Source organism: Globicephala melas, chromosome 14, assembly GCF_963455315.2.
Source record: "Globicephala melas chromosome 14, mGloMel1.2, whole genome shotgun sequence".
Taxonomy (NCBI): domain Eukaryota; kingdom Metazoa; phylum Chordata; class Mammalia; order Artiodactyla; family Delphinidae; genus Globicephala; species Globicephala melas.
Genome location: NC_083327.1, coordinates 20,610,631 through 20,636,556, shown reverse-complemented (window position 1 = coordinate 20,636,556; position 25,926 = coordinate 20,610,631). Strand labels below are relative to the sequence as shown.

Here is a 25,926-nt window from a genome sequence, read left to right as displayed (position 1 = left end):
AATCCTATCTCTTTTTCTATGAGTTTATTTGGTTTTGAATTATAATTGACCTACAACACTACGTTAGTTCCTGTTACACAACATAGTGATTTGGTATTTCTATATATTCAAAATGATCACCATGGTGAGTCTAGTTATGATATGTCACCATACAAAGATATTATATAGTTATTAATATATTCCCCACAAGTTAATTAGCTCTAATTTTAAAATTCAATATTTAAATAATTTTCACCTAAAATTTTTCACTTAAAATTTTATAGTTTATGGTTTGTTTTTAAATATTTTGTACTGTGTGCAGACTGGGTATTTTGTCCTTAACCAGAGATAAGAGGTAAGTGGAATTTTTGTCAAAGGAATTTATGGTCTTTTTAAATGCTTTAGAAAGTATTGCTTTAGAATGATCCAAGACGTTGGAAGAGTAGCTAGAAGATACTGTATCACCGATGTTTTAAATATGTTCTTTAAGAAAGTATATTGCAGAAAAGTGACAGGAAAGTAATTCTTTCCAGTAGAGGCTTAATTAACGAATCATAAAACATTTACCTACAAACACCTTGCCTAGAGCTATTTAGTTATTATTACTGCTTGTCCCAGAGCTTTTATTTATTTTTTATCTTTTCACAGCACTTTCATAATTCTTTTCCCAAAGCTGTTTTTGTTATTATTATCTTGTATCAAAGTATGGTACTGGGATTATATAAGCATGGGTACTATACCCGAGGCTTGGAATAACAGTAGTTCTTAATGAGAAAAGCCTCATTACTATTAAATAGGTAAAACAAATTATTACCCAGATCTGCTTAGTAACTCTTAATCTATGGCCATTTTTTTCAGAGATCTTGCAGCTGCTATAGATCGAATGGACAAATATAATTTTGATAAAATGATTTATGTGGTAAGTAATCACAATAAAGAACAAAAGGTTATGATCCCTACTTCATGAAAACTGCAAAGATAGATATTGAATGCCTTGTTGAAAAACTAGGCAAAAATAATTTTCTCAAACTATAGAAAGCATTCAATGTTAAGTGTATGTATGATGGCAAACACTATGTTTAAAAAAAAAAACTTAAAATTAAAAAGTTCACATTGCTTCATAGTATAAAAACCCCAAAATTACCCAAATGAATGGTTATGTGTAACAAATATGTACATGTCACTATAATACATTTCTTTAAAATAACTTTCTATTTTAAATATTTTAGGACTCACGGAAGTTTCAAAATGGTAGAGTTTCCATGTAGCCTTCAGTCTTCTCCAAAGATAATAACTTACATAACCATGGTACTTTGTCTATACCAGGAAACTAACATTGGTAGAGACCTTAGTTAAATTTCACCAATTTTTACACAAGCTTGTGTATGGGCATGGTGGAGGGGGGTATGAAATTTTATCACATGTAGATTCATGTAACCATCACCACATTCAGAATACAAAACTGTTCCATCACAAAACAACCTCTCTTATGGCAACCACTTAATAATCATGCGTTCCTCCAACCCTAACCACTGGCAACCAGTGCTCTGTTCTCCATCATACCATTTTGTCACTTTGAGAATGTTATATAAATGGAACCACATTAGGTAACTTTTTTTTTTTTTTTTTTGGCAGTGTTGGGTTTTTGTTGCTGCGCGCGGGCTTTCTCTAGTTGCAGCGAGTGGGGGCTACTCTTCGTTGCAATGCACAGGCTTCTCATTGCAGTGGCTTCTCATTGCAGAGCATTGGCTCTAGGTGCACGGGCTTCAGTAGTTGTAGCACATGGGCTCAGTAGTTGTGGCTTGCGGGCTCTAGAGCACAGGCTCAGTAGTTGTGGTGCACGGGCTTAGTTGCTCCGCAGCATGTGGGATCTTCCCGGATCAGGGTTCGAACCCGTGTCCCCTGCATTGGCAGGCGGATTCTTAACCACTGCGCCACCAGGGAAGTCCCACATTAGGTAACATTTTGAGGTTGGCTGTTTTCACTTAGCATAATGAATGCCCTTGAGATCCACCCAAACTATTGCATGTGTCAGTAGTTTGTTCCTTTTATGCTGAGTAATATTCTAGTCTCCCCTTCCTTTCTTTCTGTGTGCAACCTCCCTTTCCCCGAAGGAAAAAAAAAGTTGCTATTAAATATATTTTTAGAGCTTAGCTTTGGCCTTCTTGGAGCTAAAGGTCATAACAGCTGAGAGAGGAGGAATTTAGATAGAAAACTCACAAGGTTAAATTTCATGTTCCCTCCTGGCTCAGTGGAGTGCTGCAGCTCTTCCTTCTCTTCTAGAGGACTCACCTTAGACCTTCTTCTGGTGGCATCTGCTTTGTGTGCTTATTTAAAACATATCCACTGACAGTGACTCTAGTCTGTCAAAACTCAAATATTTTAATTTGATTTATGTTCAACCTATTGTAGATTAACTTATCAGTGTTCTTTTATTTTAAATAAATTTTTTTCTCAAGACAGATAAAGGGCAAAAAAAGCATTTTCAGCAAGTGTTCCAAATGCTGCAGATCATGGGATATGACTGGGCAGAAAGGTACCGTACTGTCTGCATGGTTCTTAATTGCCTGCTCAAGATTAAAGTTTTGCTAGGTCAGCCATGTCCAAAAATGTAGCAAATTGTTAAAGATTTTCATTCAAAATTCACTTCTTTGTTTCAAGATGTTAGTGTGAAAAAACAGATTTGTTCTTTGTGCTAATTTTTGTCCTGACTATATTAATTTCTAGCTTATAAACATTTAATAAATGGTTTTATTAGACATCTCTCAGTGGCTTGATTTTCAAAATTCTTAATTCCCATCTCCTTTTTTTCATAAAGGCAACTAGTAATTTAATCATATGCTAGTGATTATGAAATGAAGCTGTGTGTTTAACATCTTCTGTGGCATACGTCACAGCATATTTCAATTTATAAATTTTTTAAAACCTCTCTATGAGAGTTAAAGTTAAGACTATTCTCTATAAGGGTATTGTTATATTCCTTGATCACCAGCTCCTTTTCAGTTTTCAGTGAACTAAGTGCCTTCTCCATTTTAGGTGCCAGCACGTGCCCTTTGGGGTAGTGCAGGGAATGAAGACTCGAAGAGGAGATGTTACTTTTCTGGAAGATGTTCTAAATGAGATTCGATTGAGGATGCTACAGAACATGGCTTCTGCTAAGAGTGAATTCATTTTTTTGTTGTTACAGACATAACTTACGTGCACTTTTATGTTTTGCTGGACTTCTGTGCAGTGTGATTTATTATGACCATCCCTCCATTGAACTTTCATAAACCTTGGCACAAATAGCTTTGCTAATTCGAGGTGCCAGAATTTCTAGACTTGCTGCTGGGCTGTTACGCAGTTTAGTAATGGGAATTGATACACCCTGAGCCTCTTTTCCTGGGCAGCTTCAGCATTGTCACTCCACGGTTGGAGTGCTTGTGCAAAGTTCCTGTGTTCCATAATCAGAAGCAAGTCCCAAGTCCTTATGGCTTTGTTTAACCTTCACCTTTGGAAAAATAAGTACCAGCTCTATCTAATGTCTTCCAAGGGATATTTGTAAGAAAAATAAATTCGTGTTTCTTCCCTTTTAACAAAGGCTTGAAAACATCATTATCAAAGTTAAATCAGCCCACATTAGGACAGTTAATTGCCTGCTGTACACCTGTTTATTCTTGATGCTGTCAGCGTATGGTTTTGTTAGGTTTTATCTCCACTTTAGTCCCGGATTCTGTACAGTTTCATGCAAGGTTAAAGTAGCTGCCTTTGTCTATTTCAGCCACCAGAGAGCTGGAGAACCCCCAGGAGACAGCAGAGAGGGTGGGGCTCGCAGCCCTCATCATTCAGGTCTGTGAAGACTGCTTCCCGGGAGAGTCTTTTATTTGGTACTGGGACAAATCCCAGCGCTGAAGATTTCCTCTGTCATTTTAGGACTTCAGAGGTTTCCTGTTATCTGACTATCAGTTCAGCTGGGATCGTGTTTTCCAGAGTCGCGGGGACACAGGGGTCTTCCTGCAGTACACACACGCCCGCCTCCACAGGTGAGAAGAGTCTGCAGGGAAACACTGGGCCGCTCTGTCCTTCCCAGGGTGGGGTCTGGATGGAGCGATTCCGAGACCAAAGGCCCTGTTTTCTGGGCTTCTCCGACATCTCACATTCAAAACTAGTTGAAGTACAGTGGACCTCTGATTATGTTTGGGTCTTGTGGGGTTTTTTAAACATTTATGTATTGCACACCTATGAAACGAAATGCTTTTATATATATTATGTTATTTAGTACTCAGAATAACCCTGCTAAAGAGTATACTCCGTTTTCAGATGAAGAAACAGATGTAGGGAAAACTGAGGCATCGGGTCAAATGATGGTAGCTTCCGAGTCTAGGACTATATTAAGGAAAGCAAGACTGTGCGTTATGAGGTGATGTTCATCATTGGCAACTGAGTCCTAGGATGACTTGTTTAATCTTTTGTTGTGTTTAAACTTGTGATAACAGTTTGGAAGAGACTTTTGGATGTGGTTATCTAAATGACTTCAACACTGCTTGCTTACAAGAGCCACAGTCTGTTTCCATTCTCCAGCATCTTCTCAGGTACAGTTTCCTAACATTATCAAGTCTGCTTCTGCTCCGTGAAATAACTGTTGTAGTTTGCTGACCACTGGAATCAACAGGCCAGTGACTCTAGACAGCGCTTTTCCAAAGGTGTGACCAAAAAGTGATTGCCTGCCCTTTGGGAGCAGACAGAGGGCATGCTCACGGCTAATCCTTGGGCTTAAAAAATATTATCACCATTGAATTAGCCCAGCTGTCTAACATCCTTTAGGTCATGGTGTGAGAACGTAAAGCCTGGTAAAAGCATAACCTTTTAGTGTAGAAACGATCATCTTCTCACCCTCTGTGATAAGTGAAGGAAAATCCCTGCCTTTGTGCACCATCCCTGAGACCATAAGCCCTTCATTTGCCTCTTGGTTTCAGTTCAGCTTCAAATACACTGGACAAGAGATCATACTTCTGAGCTCTCATGAGCATTATCGGTGAAGCCAGACTTGTCAGGAGAGACTGACGAATATCTGGAAGGGATATGGAGGGTTAACAACAAGGCCTATTTCTCTGATTGCCACACAGTGGTCAGTGGTTCTTTCTTGGGATGAGGGGTGAGTTTACTAACATTTGGCTAATTTGTGAGGAAAAATAAGCCAACCTGGTTTTCTTGGCAGTGAGTAGACTCTTGTTTGCTAGATTATGTTCCTAAGCATGGCTAGAGGCTTTGTACGTTTAACAGCCATGATTTGAGTCCTTGCTTTGGGCTAGGCCTATGGGATCTCAAGGTGATTTAGAAAGTACCTGCCATCAAGGAACTTGTAAGAAAGAAAGATGTGCCTTTACCTTCAAATTTACACAAGGTCTTTTTTCATATATCTTCTACCATTAATGATATCAAGTCAGCCTTATATCGTAGATCTTAGCTTGGTGTAGTATGAGCCCAGCCTTCCCCTGCCAACCACTCCTGTCATCTTTCTTTTAGGTTCGATGAGGTGCTTTATAGGTCAGCCCAAGACCTTCAACCCAGGCATATTGTCAGTTACCTTCTAACTCTAAGGTATGTTATAAACTTGCTATTTGGGGGTATTAAAAGACATTTGATATGACAAAGGACCTTTCTTTCATCTAAAGGTCTCTTATAGACAAATCCATTGGCCTAAAAAATTTTATGCCTTAAGTTACAGGAATTCTTGCTTCATCTTTGCAAATTAGCAGTTAATATTCATTCATTCATTCATGCAGTGATTGAAGGTCTGGTCACTGGAGTCTAGTGAACGGGAACCGATAGGTACATCATGGGCGGTCATAGTACAGCATGTGTTAGGATAGATTGGACATGAGGGGCAATGTTAGGGCACTTAGCCCAGCCTTGAGGGTTCAGAGAGGGCTTCTCAGAGGAGAGGAGTAGATGTCAGTCAGGAGAAGCAAGGTGGCAGAGGAGGGAAAAGCCCAGAGTTGAGCAAGAACATGATCCATTAAAAGCACTTCTGGGAGAACAACTGTGTTCTGTACTAAGGCGTTCTGACTTATTTTCAGGGCAGTGGGGTCCATGAAAAGGTTTTAAGCAGAGGCACAGAAAAGTCAGTCTGATGGAGGGTAGAGAATGAATTGGAAAGCGAGTAGATGACACTTGGATAGAAATTTCACGGTGGCTGTTTTAGAAAGTTTGAATAGAGGTTGAGTTTTATAGCAACAGTTGTATCTACTCATAAAGCTATTTAAGAAAGGAAGTATTTGCTTTTACTCAAGATTTACTGAAATGAAAGGTTTATTGGGACTTCTTCCTTGAATATGCTTTTTACCTTTCTTCCCCAGATTTATAGATTTTTTTTCCTGTAATTTCCACTTAGACATATAGAGATGAAGAAGCCAGAAAGTCTTATTAAATGTCACTTAATCATTGAAACTAATGTCATAAGCATCATTTCTCTGGCACTGTTCTTGCTGCCATAACCTAAACAGAAAAAATATTTTAAAGAAGAGTGGCCAGTGTATGCAGAGTGGATTGATAACTAGTCTTACCCCACCTCCTCCCAGTACAGAAGGAGACAGGCCAGACCGTGTTATACATTTCATCTTGAGGGATGCCTAAATAAGGGAAAACTAATTATTAGAAAAGAATCCCCTATACTTGTAAAACTAACAATGAAATCAAAATCTTAAGAACAATGAAACTAATCATAATATCACCTGGTATTAGTAGAACCAGGACCAAAAATCTAAAACCGGAGTTTAGTGTGTTTCACTTTGCCAGTTATTGAAAAGCAGTGAATTCAGCCTCAACTTCCCAACTTTGGAAATATCCTTTAGTGGCTCTCGGCTTTGATTTCTCTAAGTTGAGGGAGTAAGATTAGATATCAAGCTTATATGTTACACAGGAAATTATCTGGTCCTAATCATGATTATTCTCTTCCTGTTTCAGTCATCTTGCAGCGGTGGCACACAAAACACTACACATAAAAAACAGTCCTCCTGAAGTGGCCGGGGTATGTTATGTCGAGTTTTGCTGTGTAATCTCTAGCATCCTCAGACTTATTACTGAGTCAGTCTTGTCAGTGTTTCTAAAATAGCATCCTGTTGTTCACCTACAGAAGTGTACTTACACACTTAAGGTAAAAATTAGAATTGGGCTGTAACAATCATTGTTACTTTCCAACATACTGGACCATGAAACACCTTTTCCTACATCAAGTGACAGGGTGATTAGCTCCCCTTATCTGAAGCTGTACTTTATGGAGTTACTGTTACTCCCACTCCACAGCCCTTGGGTACCAGTCTTACTATAACAAATCCTAGGAATTTGTCTTCCTTTTGCCTACAGGAAACCCTAGGGCACTTGGAGATACTGTCGTACATTAAATTAGAAGAAAGTTAGAATTACTTCTAACAGGAATTTTATCTATTCACTCACAGTTAGCCTGTTACTGAATTGACCTTGAATCATTCTTGAATTTATTTTGTAGGCCAGACTTCATCTTTTCAGAGCTGTCCGCTCAGTCCTAGCCAACGGAATGACACTTCTTGGAATAACACCTGTATGTAGGATGTAATTTCTAATTAAAATTGCTTTTAAAATACTAAATGAATTCTAGTTATCTATTCTTACATGCCTTGCTATTTAGAATAGAACTGAAACTATTATTCTATGTCAGAATCTATATTTTATTGTCCATATTTTATTAAGTGATTTATCAACTTATTAAATCTTTATCTTTTAAAAAAATCATCTGAGTTTCCTCATGGTCAATAAGTACTAAATGGACTTTTGTTAAACTAAGTTAAATCTTTTTATTTATTTATTTTTTTGCGGTACACGGGCCTCTCACTGTTGTGGCCTCTCCCATTGCGGAGCACAGGCTCCAGACGCGCAGGCTCAGCGGCCATGGCTCACGGGCCCAGCCACTCTGCGGCATATGGGATCTTCCCAGACCGGGGCACGAACCCATGTCCCCTGCATCGGCAGGCGGACTGTCAACCACTGTGCCACCAGGGAAGCCCGTTAAATCTTTTTAAAGTCATTGTGGTCTACCGGAGACAAAGGATTAGAGTTTAAACTATGGCTTGAGGGTTTTTTGTTTTTCTTTTTTAATTGAAGTATAGTTGATTTACAGTATTACATTAGTTTCAGGTGTACAACATAGTGATTCAATATTTTTATAAATTAAACTCCATTTAAAGTTATTATAAAACAATGGCTATATTTTCCTGTGCTGTGCAATGTATCTTTCTTCCTTATTTTATACATAGTAGTTTGTATCTCTTAAGCCCCTACCCCTACCTTGCTCCTCCCCCTTCCCTGTCCCCACTGGTAACCACTAGTTTGTTCTCTACAGCTGTCAGTCTTTCTGTTTTGTTATATTCATTTGTTTGTTTTATTTCTTAGATTCCACATATAAGGGATAACGGAGTATTTGTCTTTCTCTGACTTATTTCACTAAGCATAATCTCTAGGCCCATCCACGTTGTTGGGAATAGCAAAATTTCATTCTTTTTATGGCTAATATTCATGTATATACACCACATCTTCTGTTGATGGACAGGTTACTTCCATATTTTTGCTATTGTAAACAGTGCTGCTATGAACATTGGGATGCATGTATCTTTTTTGAATTAGTGTTTTTGTTTTCTTCAGATATATACCCAGGAGTGGGATTGCTGGGTCATATGGTAGCTCTATTTTTAGCTTTTTGAGGAGCCTCCATACTGTTTTCCAAAGTGGCTGCACCCATTTACATTCCCACCAACTGTGGGAGTAAAAGTCCCCTACTGTGTCTGTGCGCAAACGTGCACACTCCTCGTGAGCAGTGTCCAGGCTTCCCACAGCCCTCCTGTCCCACCAGCCCTCTGACCAGCCAGGGGGCTGCCTTCCCTGTGCCAGACCCAGGGCTGGGGTGCCCAATATGTGGATCTCCACCCGTGTGATCTCCCTTTTTCTGAGTCCTCTCCCTGGGGCTCAGGTCCCAACCTGCTCACTTCTCTTCCCTTCCTACCCGATCCTGTGTGGATCTTTCTTACAGCCTTGGCTATCTATACAGGAGTCTTTCTGCCAGTTTCCAGTTAGTTTTCAGTGAGACTGTTCCACATGTAGACAGATAAACAGGATTTTTTTTTTTACTTTTTAAAAATTTTTTATTGAAGTATAGTTGATTTACAATGTTGTGTTAATTTCTGCCGTACAGTGATTTGGTTGTACATATTCTTTTTCATATTCTTTTCCACTTATGGTTTATCACAGGATATTGAATATAGTTCCCTGTGTTATACAGTAGGACCTTGTTGTTTATCCATCCTATGTATAATAGTTTGCGTCTACTAATCCCAGACTCCCATTCCTTCCCTACCTTGGCAACCACAACTCTATTCTCTATGTATGAGTCTGTTTCTGTTTCGTAGATATGTTCATCTGTGTCATATTTTAGATTCCACATATAAGAGGTATCATAAGGTATTTGTCTTTTTCTGACTTACTTTGCTTAGAATGATAATCTCTAGGTCCATCCACGTTGCTGCAAATGGCATTATTTCATTCTTTTTTTATGGCTGAGTAATAGTCCATTGTTTATTTATTCCACATCTTAATCCATTCATCTGTCGATGGACATTTAGGCTGTTTCCATGTCTTGGCTATTGTGCATAGTGCTGCTGTGAACATAGGCATGAACATATCTTTTTGAATTATAGTTTTGTCTGGTTATATGCCCAGTAGTGGGATTGCTGGATCATATGGCAATTCTATTTTTAGTTTTTTGAGGAACCTCCTTACTGTTCTCCATAGTGGCTGCACCAATTTACATTCCCACCAACAGTGTAAGAGGGTTCCCTTTTCTCCACACCCTCTCCAGCACTGGTTATTTGTAGACTTTTTGATGATGGCTGTTCTGGTGTGAGGTGGTACCTAATTGTAGTTTTGATTTGCATTTCTCCAATAATTAGCAATGATGAGCATCTTTTCACCACATGTAGATATATTTTTGAGGTGTTCATGGGGGGAGGTGAGTTCCACTTCCTCCTCCTCTGCCATCCAATCTCCTCTGCCTTGACATCTTACAGTGCCATTCATCCAGAAACTCTTCTTGTAACTGAGATTATCTGTTTCCATGTTTTAAAATTGATGAGGAAGAAAAATCTCAATTTTCTTAGAATTATGACTGTTCTTAATAAATTTCGGGAGAACAAAATTGAGCTTTTTTTGTCAATACAGCTGACAGCTACTCCCAGAGAACAGGTCTCATACTTTTCATGGCCGTATACAGGTAACTCTTACCAGACTATGTGAACTGGGGCATTGAACACATCTGAATAACAAGGAATTACTTTACAGATATCGAATTAGGATCTTTGTAAAAATTAGTCCATTAAACCACATTTGAAATGGAGTTTCTCAAACAGTTTCATGTATCTGCATATTGGTAAGTATATTTTGTGTGACCTGCTTAGGAAACATGAGTAGGATGTGATCTGTTTGATGGTTACAGCTATCCTCATCTGAGAATTTCCATTCTGATCTGTTATAATTTATTCTAACTATTGCTACTAGAAATCTTCTGAATACCAATGACAATCTAATTTTATGCATAGAGAAGCAAATTAGCATGAATTAAAGCTTCTTTAGTTGAATGAGCATAGTTTTATATTGGCAAGTATGGTATACCTTCTTAATCCTAGAAAAGACTCCAATTTTAAGTGAATTATCTTCCAGATTGTTTATTTTCTACTTAAAGTATCATCAGTATTTCACAGCACAAATCAGCCATGGAATAAAAAGTTGGGACATTTTTTACACATCCAGTATCTCCCTCCCCTTCTTTGAACAAACATTCCCCTTCCCAGATCTGTGGTAGGTTGCTTAGTATTTGGTTTTTTGGGGGGGGGGGGGCGGTTGTTCGTTTTTAATATCTATTTATTTATTTTGGCTGCGCCGGGCCTTAGTTGCTGCGTGTGGGATCTTCAGTTGAGACATGTGAACCCATAGTTGCAGCATGCATGCAGGATCTAGTTCCCCAACCAGGGATCGAACCTGGGCCCCTTGCATTGTGAGCATGGAGTCTTACCCACTGGACCACCAGGTAAGTCCCTTCCTTATATTTGAATCTTGAGTAAAATGACACAAGGGACAGTGATGGTTAAAGCCAAGTCTTTCTGAAAGCAGCTCTCTGAAAAGGCTGTTCATTAATTCCTGCAACCTAGAGCCATACAGCCTTGACTGCAGTCCTTATAAATTCTTTTTTTTTTTTTAAGGCTAGGTGGAAGAGGTTTATAGCCATTTTTTGCAACCAAACAGCCTAGATAAAATTCCAACATACAGAAAGTAAAAAATTTAATGTTTTGGGCTTGTGTTTATGTTTCTGCATTCTCTTTTTTTAATTTATTTATTTTATTTTTGGCTGTGTTGGGTCTTCATTGCTGTACGCGGGCTTTCTCTGGTTGCGGTGCACAGGCTTCTCATTGCGGTGGCTTCTCTTATTGTGGAGCACAGGCTCTAGGGACACAGGCTTCAGTAGTTGTGGCACGCAGGCTCAGCAGCTGTGGCGCATGGGCTTAGTTGCTCCATGGCATGTGGGATCTTCCCGGACCAGGGCTCGAACCCGTGTCCCCTGCATTGGCAGGCAGATTCTTAACCATTGAGCCACCAGGGAAGCCTGTTTTTGCATTATCTTAATGGTCATATCTACAATACAAATAGTGATCAAACAGGTTTCATATAAATAAATTAAGTTTATTGCTGAATTTTCCCATAACATTATAGAAATTTTTTTTAAAAAACACTGAAATTTCACAAATTATTGAGCTCAACAGTTAAACATACTTCATAAAAAAAAGTACAAAAGTGACATTAGAAATATTTTTTGAAGAAAAGTATATCATCTAAGAGCAAAGAAATGTGAATCCAGACAATGAATGGCACAAATACAGCACTTTAGAGGAGTACTCAGTCACCACCCAGAAATCATTGTCTGAGTTATGAAATAGATTCAGTTTGAGAAGTTATATATTCAGTTTGTTTCTGAACTAGCCTGTCTTGTTTTTGCCTCTCTTTCTTTTGTAAGAAAAGAGCTAGGTCTTTACTGCTGCTGGGACCAAATACTGTACATGCACTGGAGAATAAGGACGGGTCACCCTTCTCCCCTGGTACCTGCACAAGAGAACAGTTAGTACAGAAATGGCTTTGGCACTTTAACCCTTAACATAATCCCAAACCTTGTTAATTAAATATTGTAGCCTTGCATGATTTTTTTTAATACCACATCATCTCCATACTTTATATGTACACTATATATACAGTAATAAAAATCCTTCATTCTAAAACAAAACAGGTTGATTCCAAACAGGCCACATTAAATCTTTGTAGCAATACGCTCACATAGCTTTCTTCTTAATGCTTATACGACACAGTTTTTGATTGTTTTTTTTAAGCTACCTTCTGGGATTGACTTAAGGCTCTAGTTTAATGCAAATGGTTTAGTCTTAGTAGGAATCTCTTTTGAGGCTAAAAATCACACACCACTGACTCTCTCTTTTGAAGTTGGTTCTCCTTGTTGAATGGATGTAGTGTCTTGTCTGGGTAATCCATAGAGATATATAGAAACACATACAAGAAGAGTACCCAGAGCAAAGGTGAGTGCTGAAAAGAAAAAAAAAAAAAGGAATCTGTATTTGTGTTCTTAAAACTGTAAAAATGATTAGTTTAAAATTTTGAAGACTTTCAGTTGTGGGTTTACACTATCAGATTACATGGAAAATAAATTTAAGTGTTCTATATGATGATGGTAAGGTTTAGAAAGGTCATCAATTCTAGCTCCACCCCCACCCCACTCACCAGAAAAAGTAGTGAAATCAAGGGAGTGACAATTCACTTACTACATACTTTTCAAGAACGCAAGTATGACTGTCCTGGACCACTGACAAAGAACATACTAACATCCCTATATGCTGATTGAAAGAAAACGCAGTGGAATAAGGATTTTCCATGATAACTAGAAACCTGTGAAAGTTAAGGTTAGTAGAGTAAAAGGCAGTTGAGCAAAATTCAAAGAGTTAGGTGACCAATGATTCAAACCATTGAAGATTTCTGAATAGGAGATGAGGTGGTGATTTAATGAGTAAAATTCCATTTTCTGCTAACATCTTTTTTTTTTTATCTTAATCCTGAAAATCTGGACACAACTGAATTACAACTTGCCCTAACTTGACAAATAGGCATCATATAAATAAATCCTTATGTCAAAACTAAACAATATTCTATGTGGAGTACAATGGCACAGTCTTAATAGCTTTAAAAATGTCATGCAGAGAAACAACATCGAGCTATGACTTTTAGTTCATCCCTAACTAGAAAAGACTAGCTTTGCCTTCCAAAAAGGGGAAGAGGGTAAATTAAATCTAAATAGGAAACTAAGATTGCTAAGACATTCTAAGGACACTGACCAAAAAGCACTTATACTGTTTCCAAATATTCTTTAGGAGCACAGGCATAGGATTTGTTGAGCATAAGGATGGATCAGAACTACAAGTGAAAGTTCACACAAATCAGGTAAGAAAAACATCAGAAGGAGGGCCTAGAAATATCTGTTACTGAAATGGTAAGTAGTTGGCTTTATACAGAATACCTACCTACTATGTGCCAGGCACTGTTCTAAGCACTTTGCCTAAAACAACCCTACAAGATAGGTGTTATTATCATTCCCATTTTACAGACAAACTGAGACATGGGTTAAGTAACTTCCCCAAGCTTTTACAACTAATAAATGCTACAAGCAAGATTTGAACCAAACTATCAAATTTTTTTCTAAGATTTCTACAAGGTTGGTATTCTTCTATTTGCATTTATAACAAGTCAATTGTAAATATAGGCCAGATGTGTTTCTTTTACTTAATGTTGATATTTGACAGATTTTTCTCATGTATTAGTTTATGGTATAACTGATCAGTAAAGAAAATTATCACACCATAAAAGCACCGGGAAATGTTAAGTCAATATCACTGCTTAAATAATTCAGAAGCCAACTAATGGTGGATATGGCTAGGGAAAATTATATTAGAAGGACCAGCATAAAGGCGGTCCTAGAATGCCAGCTATAGTAATGAATTTTGTATTAATTACATATTAAATGAAACAAATAGCTTTATTAAAGAGAAAATTTAGATTTGGATTGTAGTTTCAAAACCAGTTTATATCCAAGTCTAAAACAGGAAGGTACAAACTAAGGGGGAAATGAAAGAAGTATTCTGTTCTTACCTCAGAATAAAAAGTTTACTCTAATTCCACTGCGGAAATTAACGAGGGAGGCTTTGTCTGCAGAAACACTCTTTCTACTGAGTAGCCCGCTCACTTTCAGCTCTAGAACCATTTAAACAACCTAAGTACTGTGGACACACATTCCACACAACTATGAACTGCTGCGCCTGTAGGATAAATTGTAACAAAACTAGGAATTTCTGTAAACTCTACAAGCAACTGCCATATTTAATGAAAGATGAAATGAACCAAGGTAGTGAGAAGCTCTTCCATGTTAAAAACTTACAGTACAAACTAAGACATACTTATCTGTAATCCAAACAGCATCACTGAAGCAATGGTAGAAAGGACAATGGCTGCTGCTGCAGAAAAGCCTTTCATGATGTTGTCTGTGTACTTGACCACAACAGAAGTGTAGAGGCCTCCAACACTAGCAAGAACTCGCATACAGAAAGAAAGAAAATCTTAACACTCAAATAAATGGAACATTCTATGATGGTGAGGCAGTTTTCACCCCCAGAGATGCCATACTAATTTACCTAGGAAAATACTATTTTCCTTAGAAGCAGCCGTCTGAGAGATTTTGTACTAGGAGTCATAGTTCCTACAAAACAACATTGTTTTTCAGATGCCCAAAGGGCTATGTAGTCTACTGCTAAACTGTACACATTTATTGCTAATACATTAGATACGTTTGATTGTGACGGCAAAATTGCTTTGGGATAGCTTTGCCACAAAAGTAAGTCAATAAAACCAAAATTAGATTTTCAGACTGGTATTCACAGTATCAAAGGAATAATTTCAAAATGCTATAAAGGCTTAAAATGGACATCTAACTTGAGGGAAAAGGGTGGGGGGGAGATCTACCCAGAACCTTTAATTCCTGGATACTTACAGATGACAAGCCAGACATAATATGTGTAACCATAGAAAAATCCTTTTTCTTTAATTTCAGCTCCATCTGACAAGTAGACGCCAACTAATGTCACAACAATCCCTGATAGATACATTTGAATGTTTCTCACCCAAAGGGAAGTGTCAGAACTCTTTAAAACTTTTTCAAAATACACTCCTGAAAGAAAATTAAGCATGCAAATATGAAATAGATATTAGAAATTAATCTAAAATGTCTTTATATTATATTTTGGGGTTATTATTCTAAATAAAGTATATGATTTGTGGAACACACATTTTACATTAATTAAATGCAGATTTATTATGTTGGTTGTGACGCATGGCATACCGAACATTACCAATTTGTATTTTTACAGAGCACATAGAATTAATAACCAAGAGGGAGCTTTCTAAAAACCCACATTTAACAGGAGACTCTTATATTACTATTAATAGTTTCCGCCTTTATTATAGCAGTGAGATAGATCACAAAAGCTCACTTAATGCCACTAAAAGACTTGCTTTGGTCAGCTGGAACACTATATACTATTAGAGTCAATTATCTTAAACATACCCCTATAATATCTGCCTAGTATGAATACTCCCAACTTTGCAAAATAACCTATATAATCACCACTTAGGATTTTTTCTGAGAGTTACACAACCAAAATAAAGTTTAAATAGAACTTGCTGAGTGAAGCCATTTTCCTTTAAAGCAGGGGTCTACAGACCAAGTTCACCCACAATGTTAGAAGGACTGTGAACTCCCTAACTAGATAATGTTTTGTGTCTATGTGCATTTTTCTGGGGGTGAGGATCCGATACTTTTTTAGGTGCTCCAAAAGCACACACGTGTCCCCACCCCACCCACAAAATCACATAGCACAGCTGTAAGTTTTATACTGAAAATGAATGCATGTTTAGCAAGGACATTAAAGATTTTTGTTATAAACACTGTTAATTAGAGGCTTAGGAATTGCCACTAAAGTACTAATCAACTAAAAATTCAAATGAAAACCAAGATTGTTTTTGACGAACCTATGTTGGAAAGAGCCAGAGAATGGGAACAAACATATAGTAGCTATTCCTATTTCTATTTTTGATTTTCCTATCTGGGAAAACCATTTAACTATTGGGAAACCATTTAACTATTCAGTTCTCAGTTACTCCAAGCATAGAGGGATATTAAACCACGTACCATTTCCTCAGCTGTGTATTGAGAATACACACCTTATGGTAAATAGACTGTTGGACACAAACATTTTACTGTTCAAAACAGTGCTAAAAATCAAGTAGTGTATTATTTGGGGGGTAACCCAATTTTTGTTTCTAATTTGTTGTTTCCTAAGAATAAAAGTTTAGCATGATGCTATCATTAAGTATATTCCTAAATTTAGATTTTCCCTCTTATCAAATGACTAGATACAGAGGTGAAAAATACTTCCTTAGTCAAAAATAGAGTACTAACTCTTTTTTTTTTTTTTTTTTTTTGCGGTACACAGGCCTCTCACTGTTGTGGCCTGTCACGTTGCGGAGCACAGGCTCCAGACATGCAGGCTCAGCGGCCATGGCTCACGGGCCCAGCCGCTCCGCGGCATGTTGGAACCATTTCTAAAACATTTCTTACATTGCACTTAACATCCATACTTTCTCTTCTTGATTCAGTGAAGGATAGCCTGTCCCTACACATATGAGTCCAGACTTCCACATTTATTTGATGTTAGTAATTTTTGATTCTTCCCTCCCCTTTTGGCTGTTACTTCTGGGTATTAGGTTTTCTTAGTGATCACCCCCCTTTCCTCCCTACTCCATAATTCCTAATCTGTTGAAGCAGAGGAAGAACTTGAGGTTACCAGGGAAATACAGATACTGAGCTAGTAACTAACAACCTAAAGCAGCAGAATCGAACCTGAGGATAGTGCCAGGAAAATAGAAAGAGGTACTTGAGCTTTCTGATGGCTAACTTCCTCCATTTTTTAATTTATTTTGGGGATCTTGGCTAGACCGGGGATAGTCAAGGATGACAGAAATACATTCTTAGATAACTGCAAAGATGAATAAGGACTGAGGTCTAAACTGTGTTAAACACTACCACATGCTTACTGGAAAAACAGCTGACATAAAACTATATAGCTATTAAGTAAGAAGATAAGCTTTAATAGGAATAAAGTTGAGTTTGATAAAGCAAGATAAAGTCAATCCCTATTTAAAGTCTGATGTTTTTTAAAAAATTTGACAACAGAATAAAATGCTTTTATGACTTACCTGCAAATCCTGAGCACAATACAGCAACAGCTATAGCACCAAACCCTAATAATGGATTCTGTTCCACCTGCAATAGTAATGTTTTAGAAGTTGTTTTCAGTGACTAGTAAACAGAATTCATCCAAGAGAACAAACAAATGAATACAAAAATCTGTTTATAGCTCTGCGGAAAGTATGTGCCATATCAGACATGGCTATTCTATAGAGTAAGACAGGACCAAACAAAAGGCCATCCCAGAGATAAACCAAAGTACTTACGTTAAAAACCTGTCCCTCAAATTATAGCCAGAGTAAACGCTTGATATAACGTGTGCCTACTTCCTAATAACAATGGGCACCCAAGCACAGAACTGTGCAGTCAGCCCGCCTCTTCATTTTAACTTCTGCCACCACAACTCAAGCTCTTATAGGATCAAGCATGGAAATGGTGGCAGTTTGACTTGTTTAATTTATTCCCTATCACCTACAGGATGGAGTAATGACATGTAAGATTTCCTACTTCACTGAATTTTTATCAAATATTAATAGCATGCCATCTGTGTACCAGATATACTGTTTTATATTCTAAATGAATAAAGATGAAGATGATACACAGCTTTGATTCTTAAATAGTTCATGGATGGGAGAGATTGACACATATATATAATCATAATACTTTGCTAACAGATGCAGGTATATGGGCCCCCAACCTATTGTTTCAACTGTATTTCCTCTTCCCTAAACTAACCATCAGGAGCTTTCATCAGTCTTTCTTCAGAGATAAATGTTATCTCAGTGGCAACACTGAAACTAAAGGGTTGAGACACGTGTCTGTAATATGACAAGCACATACCTTGTTCAAAATAAATAAGCCTGAGAGAAGGACAGTATTACTTGATGTTAAGTACCTGAGAGAGAGAGCTTGCTCTAAAATGTCTGCATGAAGATAAAAGGAGAAATAGATACTATGGACTAACAGTTCTCAAAGTATGGTCCCTGGACCGACTGCAGCATCATCACCTGGGAACTTGTTAGAAATGAAAATTGACAGGCCTCTCCCCAGACCTACTGAATCATAAACTATGGGGATGGGGCCCAGAAATCTGTTTAACCTTCCCGTTGAGTCTGATGTACACTAAAGTTTGAGAACCACTACTATAGACTACAACTGATAAACATGGATGCTTTCCTAATACAATCTACAAGGCCAGCATAGAGAGGAGAAAAAATAACGGTGTGAGATTTCATCTATCCCAACAACTGCTTGGAAGCTCAAGCTACTAAAGATAGTGTCTGACAAATTCCTGGTTGCTTTTCTGCCAGTTTAATCTCTACAGTTAGGAAAAATGGTGATAGACACTGCTTCTCTGGACTTAATTCTGACTGATAAGAAACTGCTGGGTGGGACTTCCTTGGTGGCGCAGTGGTTAAGAATCCGCCTGCCAATGCAGGGGACACTGGTTCGATCCCTGGTCCAGGAAGATCCCACATGCCGCGGAGCAACTAAGCCCGTGCACCACAACTACTGAAGCCCACACGCCTAGGGCCCGTGCTCCACAACAAGAGAAGCTACCGCAATGAGAAGCCTGCACATTGCAAGGAAGAGTAGACCCCGCTTGCCGCAACTTAGAGAAAGCCCACGCACAGCAAAGACCCAATGCAGCCAAAAGAAGAAAGAAACTGCTGGGTGATGAAGTGGAAGTGATGGAAACCTAGGAAAATGGCAAACATGTCATTTTAGCATGAGCAATAGCCAAACAGGATAGTTCAGAGACTTGAGCTCCAGTCCTGAATAAATCAAATTCAAAAACCTAAAACAATTCCATAGCTACTGGGAAGATGGGTTAATAGGGTAAGAGTTTCTTAAGAATGAGATTCTAATGAACAGTAAAGAAAGAAATCAGTGTTACTAATTAAGGGCATCTTCAATGAATTCTCATAGGAACACTAAAAAAAAAAACAAAAAACTACAGTACACAAAACCAAGAGGAACGGACCAGGAGTTTTAGTATCAAAAAACTGAAAACAGTGTAAATGGAGGCTTGCAAAATTTAAAGAAGGCCTTTAAAGTATGTTTAGTTTAGGAAGAAAAGAGTATGCTTCTTCGGCTAGATGACATGCTGTTAGATAGCAAGAAAATAAGAGTTACCCAAACCTAGTTTCCATTTTCTCTGTGAATAATGACTTTGAATGAATGGGAACCGAAGTCCAAGACATTGGTTTGCTGTTGTGAGAACACCTACCTAAATAAATTCAGAAGTATCTTGACCAAGAATAGTAGCAAATCAAGGTACTGATCACTGTTACCTCTGAAGAATAATAGGGCATAGAAGCTATGCCAGAAAATTTGCATTGGGCAAATACTGTCCTGATTTTCAAAAAGGCAGAGGGAAAGAAAATCTGCAGAAATTATAAACAGCGGCTTGAGACCTGTAAGGCGGCCCAGTACACTCACCAAGAGCACAGGCTCTGGAGCCATGCTGCCTGGATCCAAGCAGGGTTGAGCCATTGCTAGCCTTCTTTGCCTATCAGTTTCCTCATAAGAAAATGGAAATAAAAATACATGCCTCGTATGGTGGCTGTGAGCATAAGTGAATTAATGTATGTAAAGCGCTTAGAACACTGCCAGTATCCAGTGTGACACGTGACTGCAGCTGTTGTTATTACTGAATACCAGCGAAATGCTACAACAGGTGACTTGGAGAACTTTTGAAGAAACCATCAAGAGTGTAATGGTCATCACAAGAAAATGGTGTGGCTTCCATAAGAATACGACTTACCAAATTTTCTTACTGAAAGAATTCCTAGTGTAAGTGCTGAGGGGAATTCCATAGAGATAATGTTTAGCAAGAAATCTGACAGATTTGCATAATATTTTTGTGAACAAGACAGAAATGTAGTGAGGATAACAGTAGTTCTATTCATAGCTAAGTGAGTGCTCATATAGCAAAGTGCTAATTAACAGAATAAAACCAAGCTAGACCAACAACCAATATCAACTAGCCAGGCATATGAATAAGCCATCCTAGAAACAGATCCTCCAGGCCTAGGCAAGTCTTCAGTTGACTGCAGCCCTAGCTGATATCTTGACTGCAACCTTATGAGAGACCTCAAGCCAGAATGTCTAAAAGAGGCCAGCTCAGGCACCCTCTAATTCCTGACCCATAAAAACTGTGAGAGAGAATGTTTCTTAAGCAAGGGGAAAAAAAAAAAGTCAAGCTAAAGAGAGTCTAGAGGTATAGCCACAGCTCTGGTCCTGTCCTGTCTAAAATTTTCAGAGAAGACCCAGAAGACATAGGTGTCAAATCTGTAGAAAGCATAACATTCAAAGAAAAAGCTAATAATGGATAAGGACTGGAAAGTCCTCAAAGGCTTGAACAATAACCCAAAGCTAACAAAATGGGCTTAATAAATATAAACACATTTTGCATGTAGAAGCCCGCAGCACAAAACACATCTGAGACAAACTGTATTCGTGTGAAACAGCTACATGTGGTTGTATAATCAGTTATATAATGGATAGCCTCTTCCAGCCAAAAAAAAACCTAATATAACCTTATGCTGATTTAACAAGTCTCTGGTATTCAGAATAAAGGAGGCAATTAGCGAACTACACCTCACACCACTCAGTCATTATCTGGAGACAGCGTGAACTTTTAGGACACACTGAGGAAAAAGAACGGATAAATGCACCTAGAAAAGAAATACGAGGCAATACCGGGGCACGAGCAAGGGATCATAAAGTCTCCAGAAGCCATATTATAGAAAGAAACAACAAGATTGTCTCAGTGGGAGAGAAGAAAAGACAGGGAGGGTGGAGATGCAACATTGTTCTCAAACATTCAAAGGCTCATCCTATGGAGTTAGCAGGGATTTGAGTTACTCTGACAAGAACAAGGAACAATGAGAGGCAGTTACAGGAAGCTACACTGTTTAAAATATGAAAGAACTTTCTAGAGTGCTCCAAAAGTAAAATACTCTGCTTACTAAGCTTACTAAGCTTTTCACACATATTACCTAGGTGAGGTGACCCTTTTCTAAAGGTGTAGGGTGTTACTGGAAGTTCATATTTAACTTTTAAGTGTTTGCCTTACTTCCCAAACAAATTCTTTACAGTTCTACATCTGAGTTATACGTGCAGTGCATAGTTGATCAGTGTTTTGAAATGTCACCGAGAATATGAGCACGTTTAAACATCATGTAAAGACAATACATATTAATTTAAAACTCACTTTCTGGGGGAAAAAACTCTTCCACGAGGCCAGAAAGTAACTACCTAAAAAGGAGCTTTCTACTTTCACAAGCTCTGCATACATCCCCAGCTGCCTTATACTCCTAAGAGCACCATGGTCTTTCATCTGCTAAGAGTTAAAGAAGATTGTGCAGTTGCAGAGGGAAGCTCCCGACCTTCAGGTCCTTTACTGTAGTTCCACTTCCTACTTCTCTTTGGGAAAATAACCAATTAAAGCATACAATATATTAAAAAAAAAAAATCAGGTATATACCTTAACATTTAACTCTTCAACTAAAAGTTAGAAGTAAAGGCACTTTTTGCCCTATTGTAGTTACCAGTTATTGGGAAAAACACTATTCTGTAAGACCCACTGCTGACAGTGGATGTATGTGCAAAATGATAAAAAATTTTGTGAGTTGCGGGAGAACATGAAAATTAGACAGGGAAAACTCTGCCCAGTATTTCTGAGAAAATGTCTAAAAGAGGCCTAGAAGTTTTGAACACAGACACTGTGGAAGTTGGCACAACTGAGTTACAGGTTAGCTGTTAACTGTGCAACTCTGGGTACGTGACTTCACCTCTTTGGACTTCAATTCTGTTATCCATAAAACGAAGGAGTTGCATTATATGGAGTTTTGAGATACCATCCATCTCTAACATAGTTTATGCATATGCTTTCTTCTCGAAAAGGAAGCCCGGAGGTATTACTCTCCTTGACAATAACATCACCCTAAGGGGAAAAAGGCGTATCTATATGGCAGAGGCTACGAATCATGCTCCATTCTTTTCTGTGTGACTGTGTGGAGTGCTCAGGACTCTGGAAAGTTCCCGTTTAGCTACAGTGAGCACTTAGCTTCTTACCACGACGCCTGTGGCCTGGGCTGGTCTCCACTGTACGAGGACGACTCCTCCACACAGCATAAAAACTGAAATCCACTGTAACCTGCTGAGCGTCCTGTTTAACATCAGAACGGTACATAGAGCAGTACAAGGAATCTTCAACTGGTACGTCACCTACCAACAAACAATGAACTCATCAGCTCGGTTTACATTAGACTCTGACACAAATGTATTATTTCTGATATGAACACAGCTGTAGAGAAAAATATTCAATAGTTTGATAAAGGGTTAGTAAAACATCTTTTCACCGTGAAAACATTTTTTAAGATTTTGCGCCTGCCATTATCATCTACTTCACCTACCTGGTATACTGCTGCATCCAGATTGCTGAGAGCCAGGAAAGCCATGTTGTTCTGCACAGCATACACTAAGGAAGGCACGCCCAACTTCATCAGTTCCTTGGGGCTCCCCAAGACATTTTCTCTTAAAGATGCCTTGAATCTACCCAGATTACCAGTTTCTCTTTGAAAACAAAAAGGGGAAATGAGAAGGGATGAGGAAGAAAATGAAAGATCATCCTTTCTATTAGATACTGTCACACATAGGATAGCTACATTGTGTTACGTTCATTGATACTTATTTCTAGAATTTTTAACTGATTTTAGATTTATTAAAAGAAGCAAACCAGCAATGCATCCCCATAAAAGAAAAACAACTACAATCTTCATTTGGGAAAATATGACAATTAGGTTTACCACCCTCATCCTCTGGTCAAAGTTTCAGGGGCTTTTGAGTATATTAAACAATGAGAGTACCAGGAAACCAGAACTGCCGATATTACCTATAAAAAATTAATGTAATCCCTGCCACTTTAACTGCCATTGCATCAAGTTCACCCAGATTATTTTTTAGATTAATCAGGTTGCATATGTATTTTTTAATTTTTAAAATTACAATAGATTTTAATTGCAAACAAAAGAAAAAAGCGTTAGTAGTTATAGAAGTTACTTGGGATAGGAATTGAGTGATGCAGGTCAATATTATTTGTAAATTAATTCCGTGTTAGTGCAATATGGCAGACAATAAATCTTTAAATAAGCATATTCTCATAAAATTCAAGTATGTATCTGTATAATTTTGCAGGAAATCTGAATAATTTACTAATATCAGTAAGGTAAACTGTACCTGGAACATACATAAAGCTTACTACTTGAGTGCATATTGATTGATGCATGCTCTTAAGTATTCTTATTGTTCCTCAGGAGGAACTAGCTAATCTGGCTCATACTTCCCCCTGTTGTAAATCAGCTCACTTATTTCCTGAAAATACAAATCAAAGAACACTTTTATAAGCATTAACACCAAAAAAAAGTGCTACATCAAAAGGCTCCTAACTGCCCCTCACAAGATCCTTAAAAGGACCATAATACTTCGTTGGGAAGATGGAGCTATTTCAACTCACAATGAGCCTCTATATTTTGGGTTAACATTAGAATCAACAGTCACTAATTGGATATTTTCATATTTAAATAGTGCAAAAATAATTACCAAGTTCTGAGGAGGAGCAAAGAGTCCATAATGTCTAATTAACTACCCATGCCTTATCCACTGTAGAACACTCCAGCCCCCAAGAAAATAATTAAGACAGGAAATTTGGCCTAGGCCACAGAAACAAAAGATGCCCTTCTTAGTTACAGACCATACTTTGCTGCCAAAGCTACATGCTGAAAAGTAATGCACACAGCCTGGAGGGCGACTCTACACTCCATGCAGAAGAGGGAGAGAATGCCAGAAGATTACTGGGAAAGTCTGCATTGTAGAGTTTTCCAGATAGCTGAAGGTTGGCCCTTTACCCATTTACCATTCTTTTTTTTAACACAAATCTAAGATGTTCTATATAATTCTCCACCTCTTAAAAGAGTATAAAGAATAATTTCTCAAAGTTTTCCCTCAATTATAAAATTGAAGAGAAAAAAGATTAAAATGAAAAAGAAGAATCACAGAGGTCCAACTCAAAGAACCGTTTTAACAAGGTGATATAATTGAACATTTTCTTTATTGTCATAATTCTCACTAGGAAACATGATGGCAGAGACATAAATCTTACAGGCTGTGTGAAGTACAGGACACTGCTTTTACTATATCATTACTTAACGCCCTTCCAAAATGCTGACTTCTATACTAATGTATCTTCAGAGTGGCTCCCTAAAGAACTACTGAGAGGTACCTGTTTGTACCTATCTTTCACAGTCCACCTCCTTCCATGTCCATTTATCTCCCACATACGATTCCTCAAGCTCTAGTTTAGTAGCCACTTATCCCTTCCCTAATCCCTAGCTATGGGCAATGCCATCTTACCTCCACTCCTTAGAGATACTCTAAACCCTCAATGGTATCAAATGAATTTCTGCCTATCCAGAGAACAGAGTTGATCTCTTTATCACTGGCTCTCTTTGCTCTGCTAGAATACAGGCTGCTTAAGGATCTAACAGCTTCTTCTATTAACCATGGCTGTACCAATAATCAAGGCTGCTGAGGTCCCTTTTCTCCCTGTCACTTTTATCTCTTCTCCCACTTTTCAGCTTTCACATCAAATGAAGGGCCTGCGAGACATCACCAGCCAATCTGAGTACTCCTTTCCTTCAACATGAAAAACGAGTAGAGTATGGTGTGTCCAGATTAACCTTCAGGTCTTTGGCTCTTCTGGCTATATCCTTTTTATTGGATACTTAGGAACTATTACTTCTCCACTGCCAGAAAGACTTTACTATCTTTTTCTGCTTCCTTCTCTAATGTAGATATAAGAGAAGCCAAGGTATACCAGAATGCTAACTACTGGAAAGCTCAAGCTTCACCATGGTACCTTAGAATTATATCAATATTATATAATTATAACAAGATATTTTGAAATAAGTTGCAAAAAATAGCAGAGAATGCTGAAAGAAATTTTAAAAAAAACAAAAGCTCAAAATAATTAATGATATTAGAAAGAGATTTAGGAGGTATAAGAAAGAATATAGGGGAATGTTACCGCACAGAAAGTTTTAAAGGAGGAGATAAATTATTTCAGTATTAGATTAAATCTTGCTTAATTTAATATATTTAATAAGAATACAGCTCTAAAACTTAGTCTTACTCACTAAAGTTAAAAAAAGTAATAGCAATATATCTTCCAGAAAACATTAGTAATCATCTATCCTTTTGTTTTACTGTTAAGTAGACAAAGATAAATGATCAATTCTCAATATACTACAGCCTTGAATAGTGTTCTCTGAATACTAAAAAAACATAAAAACCAAAGACCACTTTTTCTTCCATTTTCCTGCTCTGATATTTTCTGGAAATCAAATCCCAAGCACTTTAATGAGTACCTTTTGTTAAAAACAAATTTATTGAATTTAATTATATAAATGACATTGTGAGATAAGAGAAAACGTGTGTATAATCAAAAAGCATACACTAATTTTTTTAGATAT

The 25,926-nt window shown here is 37.8% G+C and overlaps 2 protein-coding genes across 7 annotated transcripts in view; one reads left to right on the top strand and one right to left on the bottom strand.

Annotated features, from left to right (window-relative positions):
- The window catches only part of RARS2 (arginyl-tRNA synthetase 2, mitochondrial), a 118,043-nt gene that overhangs the window by 77,783 nt on the left and 14,334 nt on the right, over window positions 1–25,926 (top strand). Inside the window, exons 12-23 of one of the 3 annotated variants that reach the window (XM_060283884.1) lie at window positions 838–898; window positions 2,439–2,515; window positions 3,016–3,140; window positions 3,740–3,807; window positions 3,892–4,001; window positions 4,455–4,550; window positions 5,485–5,559; window positions 6,925–6,988; window positions 7,466–7,537; window positions 10,932–11,068; window positions 13,464–13,533; window positions 15,194–16,622. In XM_060283884.1, the coding sequence (XP_060139867.1) occupies window positions 838–898; window positions 2,439–2,515; window positions 3,016–3,140; window positions 3,740–3,807; window positions 3,892–4,001; window positions 4,455–4,550; window positions 5,485–5,559; window positions 6,925–6,988; window positions 7,466–7,537; window positions 10,932–11,039 (856 nt within the window). In that variant the 3' untranslated portion in view covers window positions 11,040–11,068; window positions 13,464–13,533; window positions 15,194–16,622. Of the gene's footprint in view, window positions 1–837; window positions 899–2,438; window positions 2,516–3,015; window positions 3,141–3,739; window positions 3,808–3,891; window positions 4,002–4,454; window positions 4,551–5,484; window positions 5,560–6,924; window positions 6,989–7,465; window positions 11,069–13,463; window positions 13,534–15,193; window positions 16,623–25,926 lie in introns of those variants that run through there. The other 2 variants (XM_030859465.2, XM_060283882.1) reach the window with 2 other exon arrangements.
- Window positions 11,698–25,926, bottom strand: part of SLC35A1 (solute carrier family 35 member A1) — a 26,936-nt gene continuing 12,707 nt past the window's right edge. For 3 of the 4 annotated variants that reach the window (XM_030859460.2, XM_060283886.1, XM_030859463.2), the window contains 6 exons: window positions 22,813–22,972; window positions 22,472–22,624; window positions 17,398–17,464; window positions 15,134–15,310; window positions 14,544–14,678; window positions 11,698–12,624 (listed from right to left, as the gene is read on the bottom strand). In XM_030859460.2, the coding sequence (XP_030715320.2) occupies window positions 12,497–12,624; window positions 14,544–14,678; window positions 15,134–15,310; window positions 17,398–17,464; window positions 22,472–22,624; window positions 22,813–22,972 (820 nt within the window). In that variant the 3' untranslated portion in view covers window positions 11,698–12,496. Of the gene's footprint in view, window positions 12,625–14,543; window positions 14,679–15,133; window positions 15,311–17,397; window positions 17,465–22,471; window positions 22,625–22,812; window positions 22,973–23,635; window positions 25,338–25,926 lie in introns of those variants that run through there. The other variant, XM_030859462.3, reaches the window with a different exon arrangement.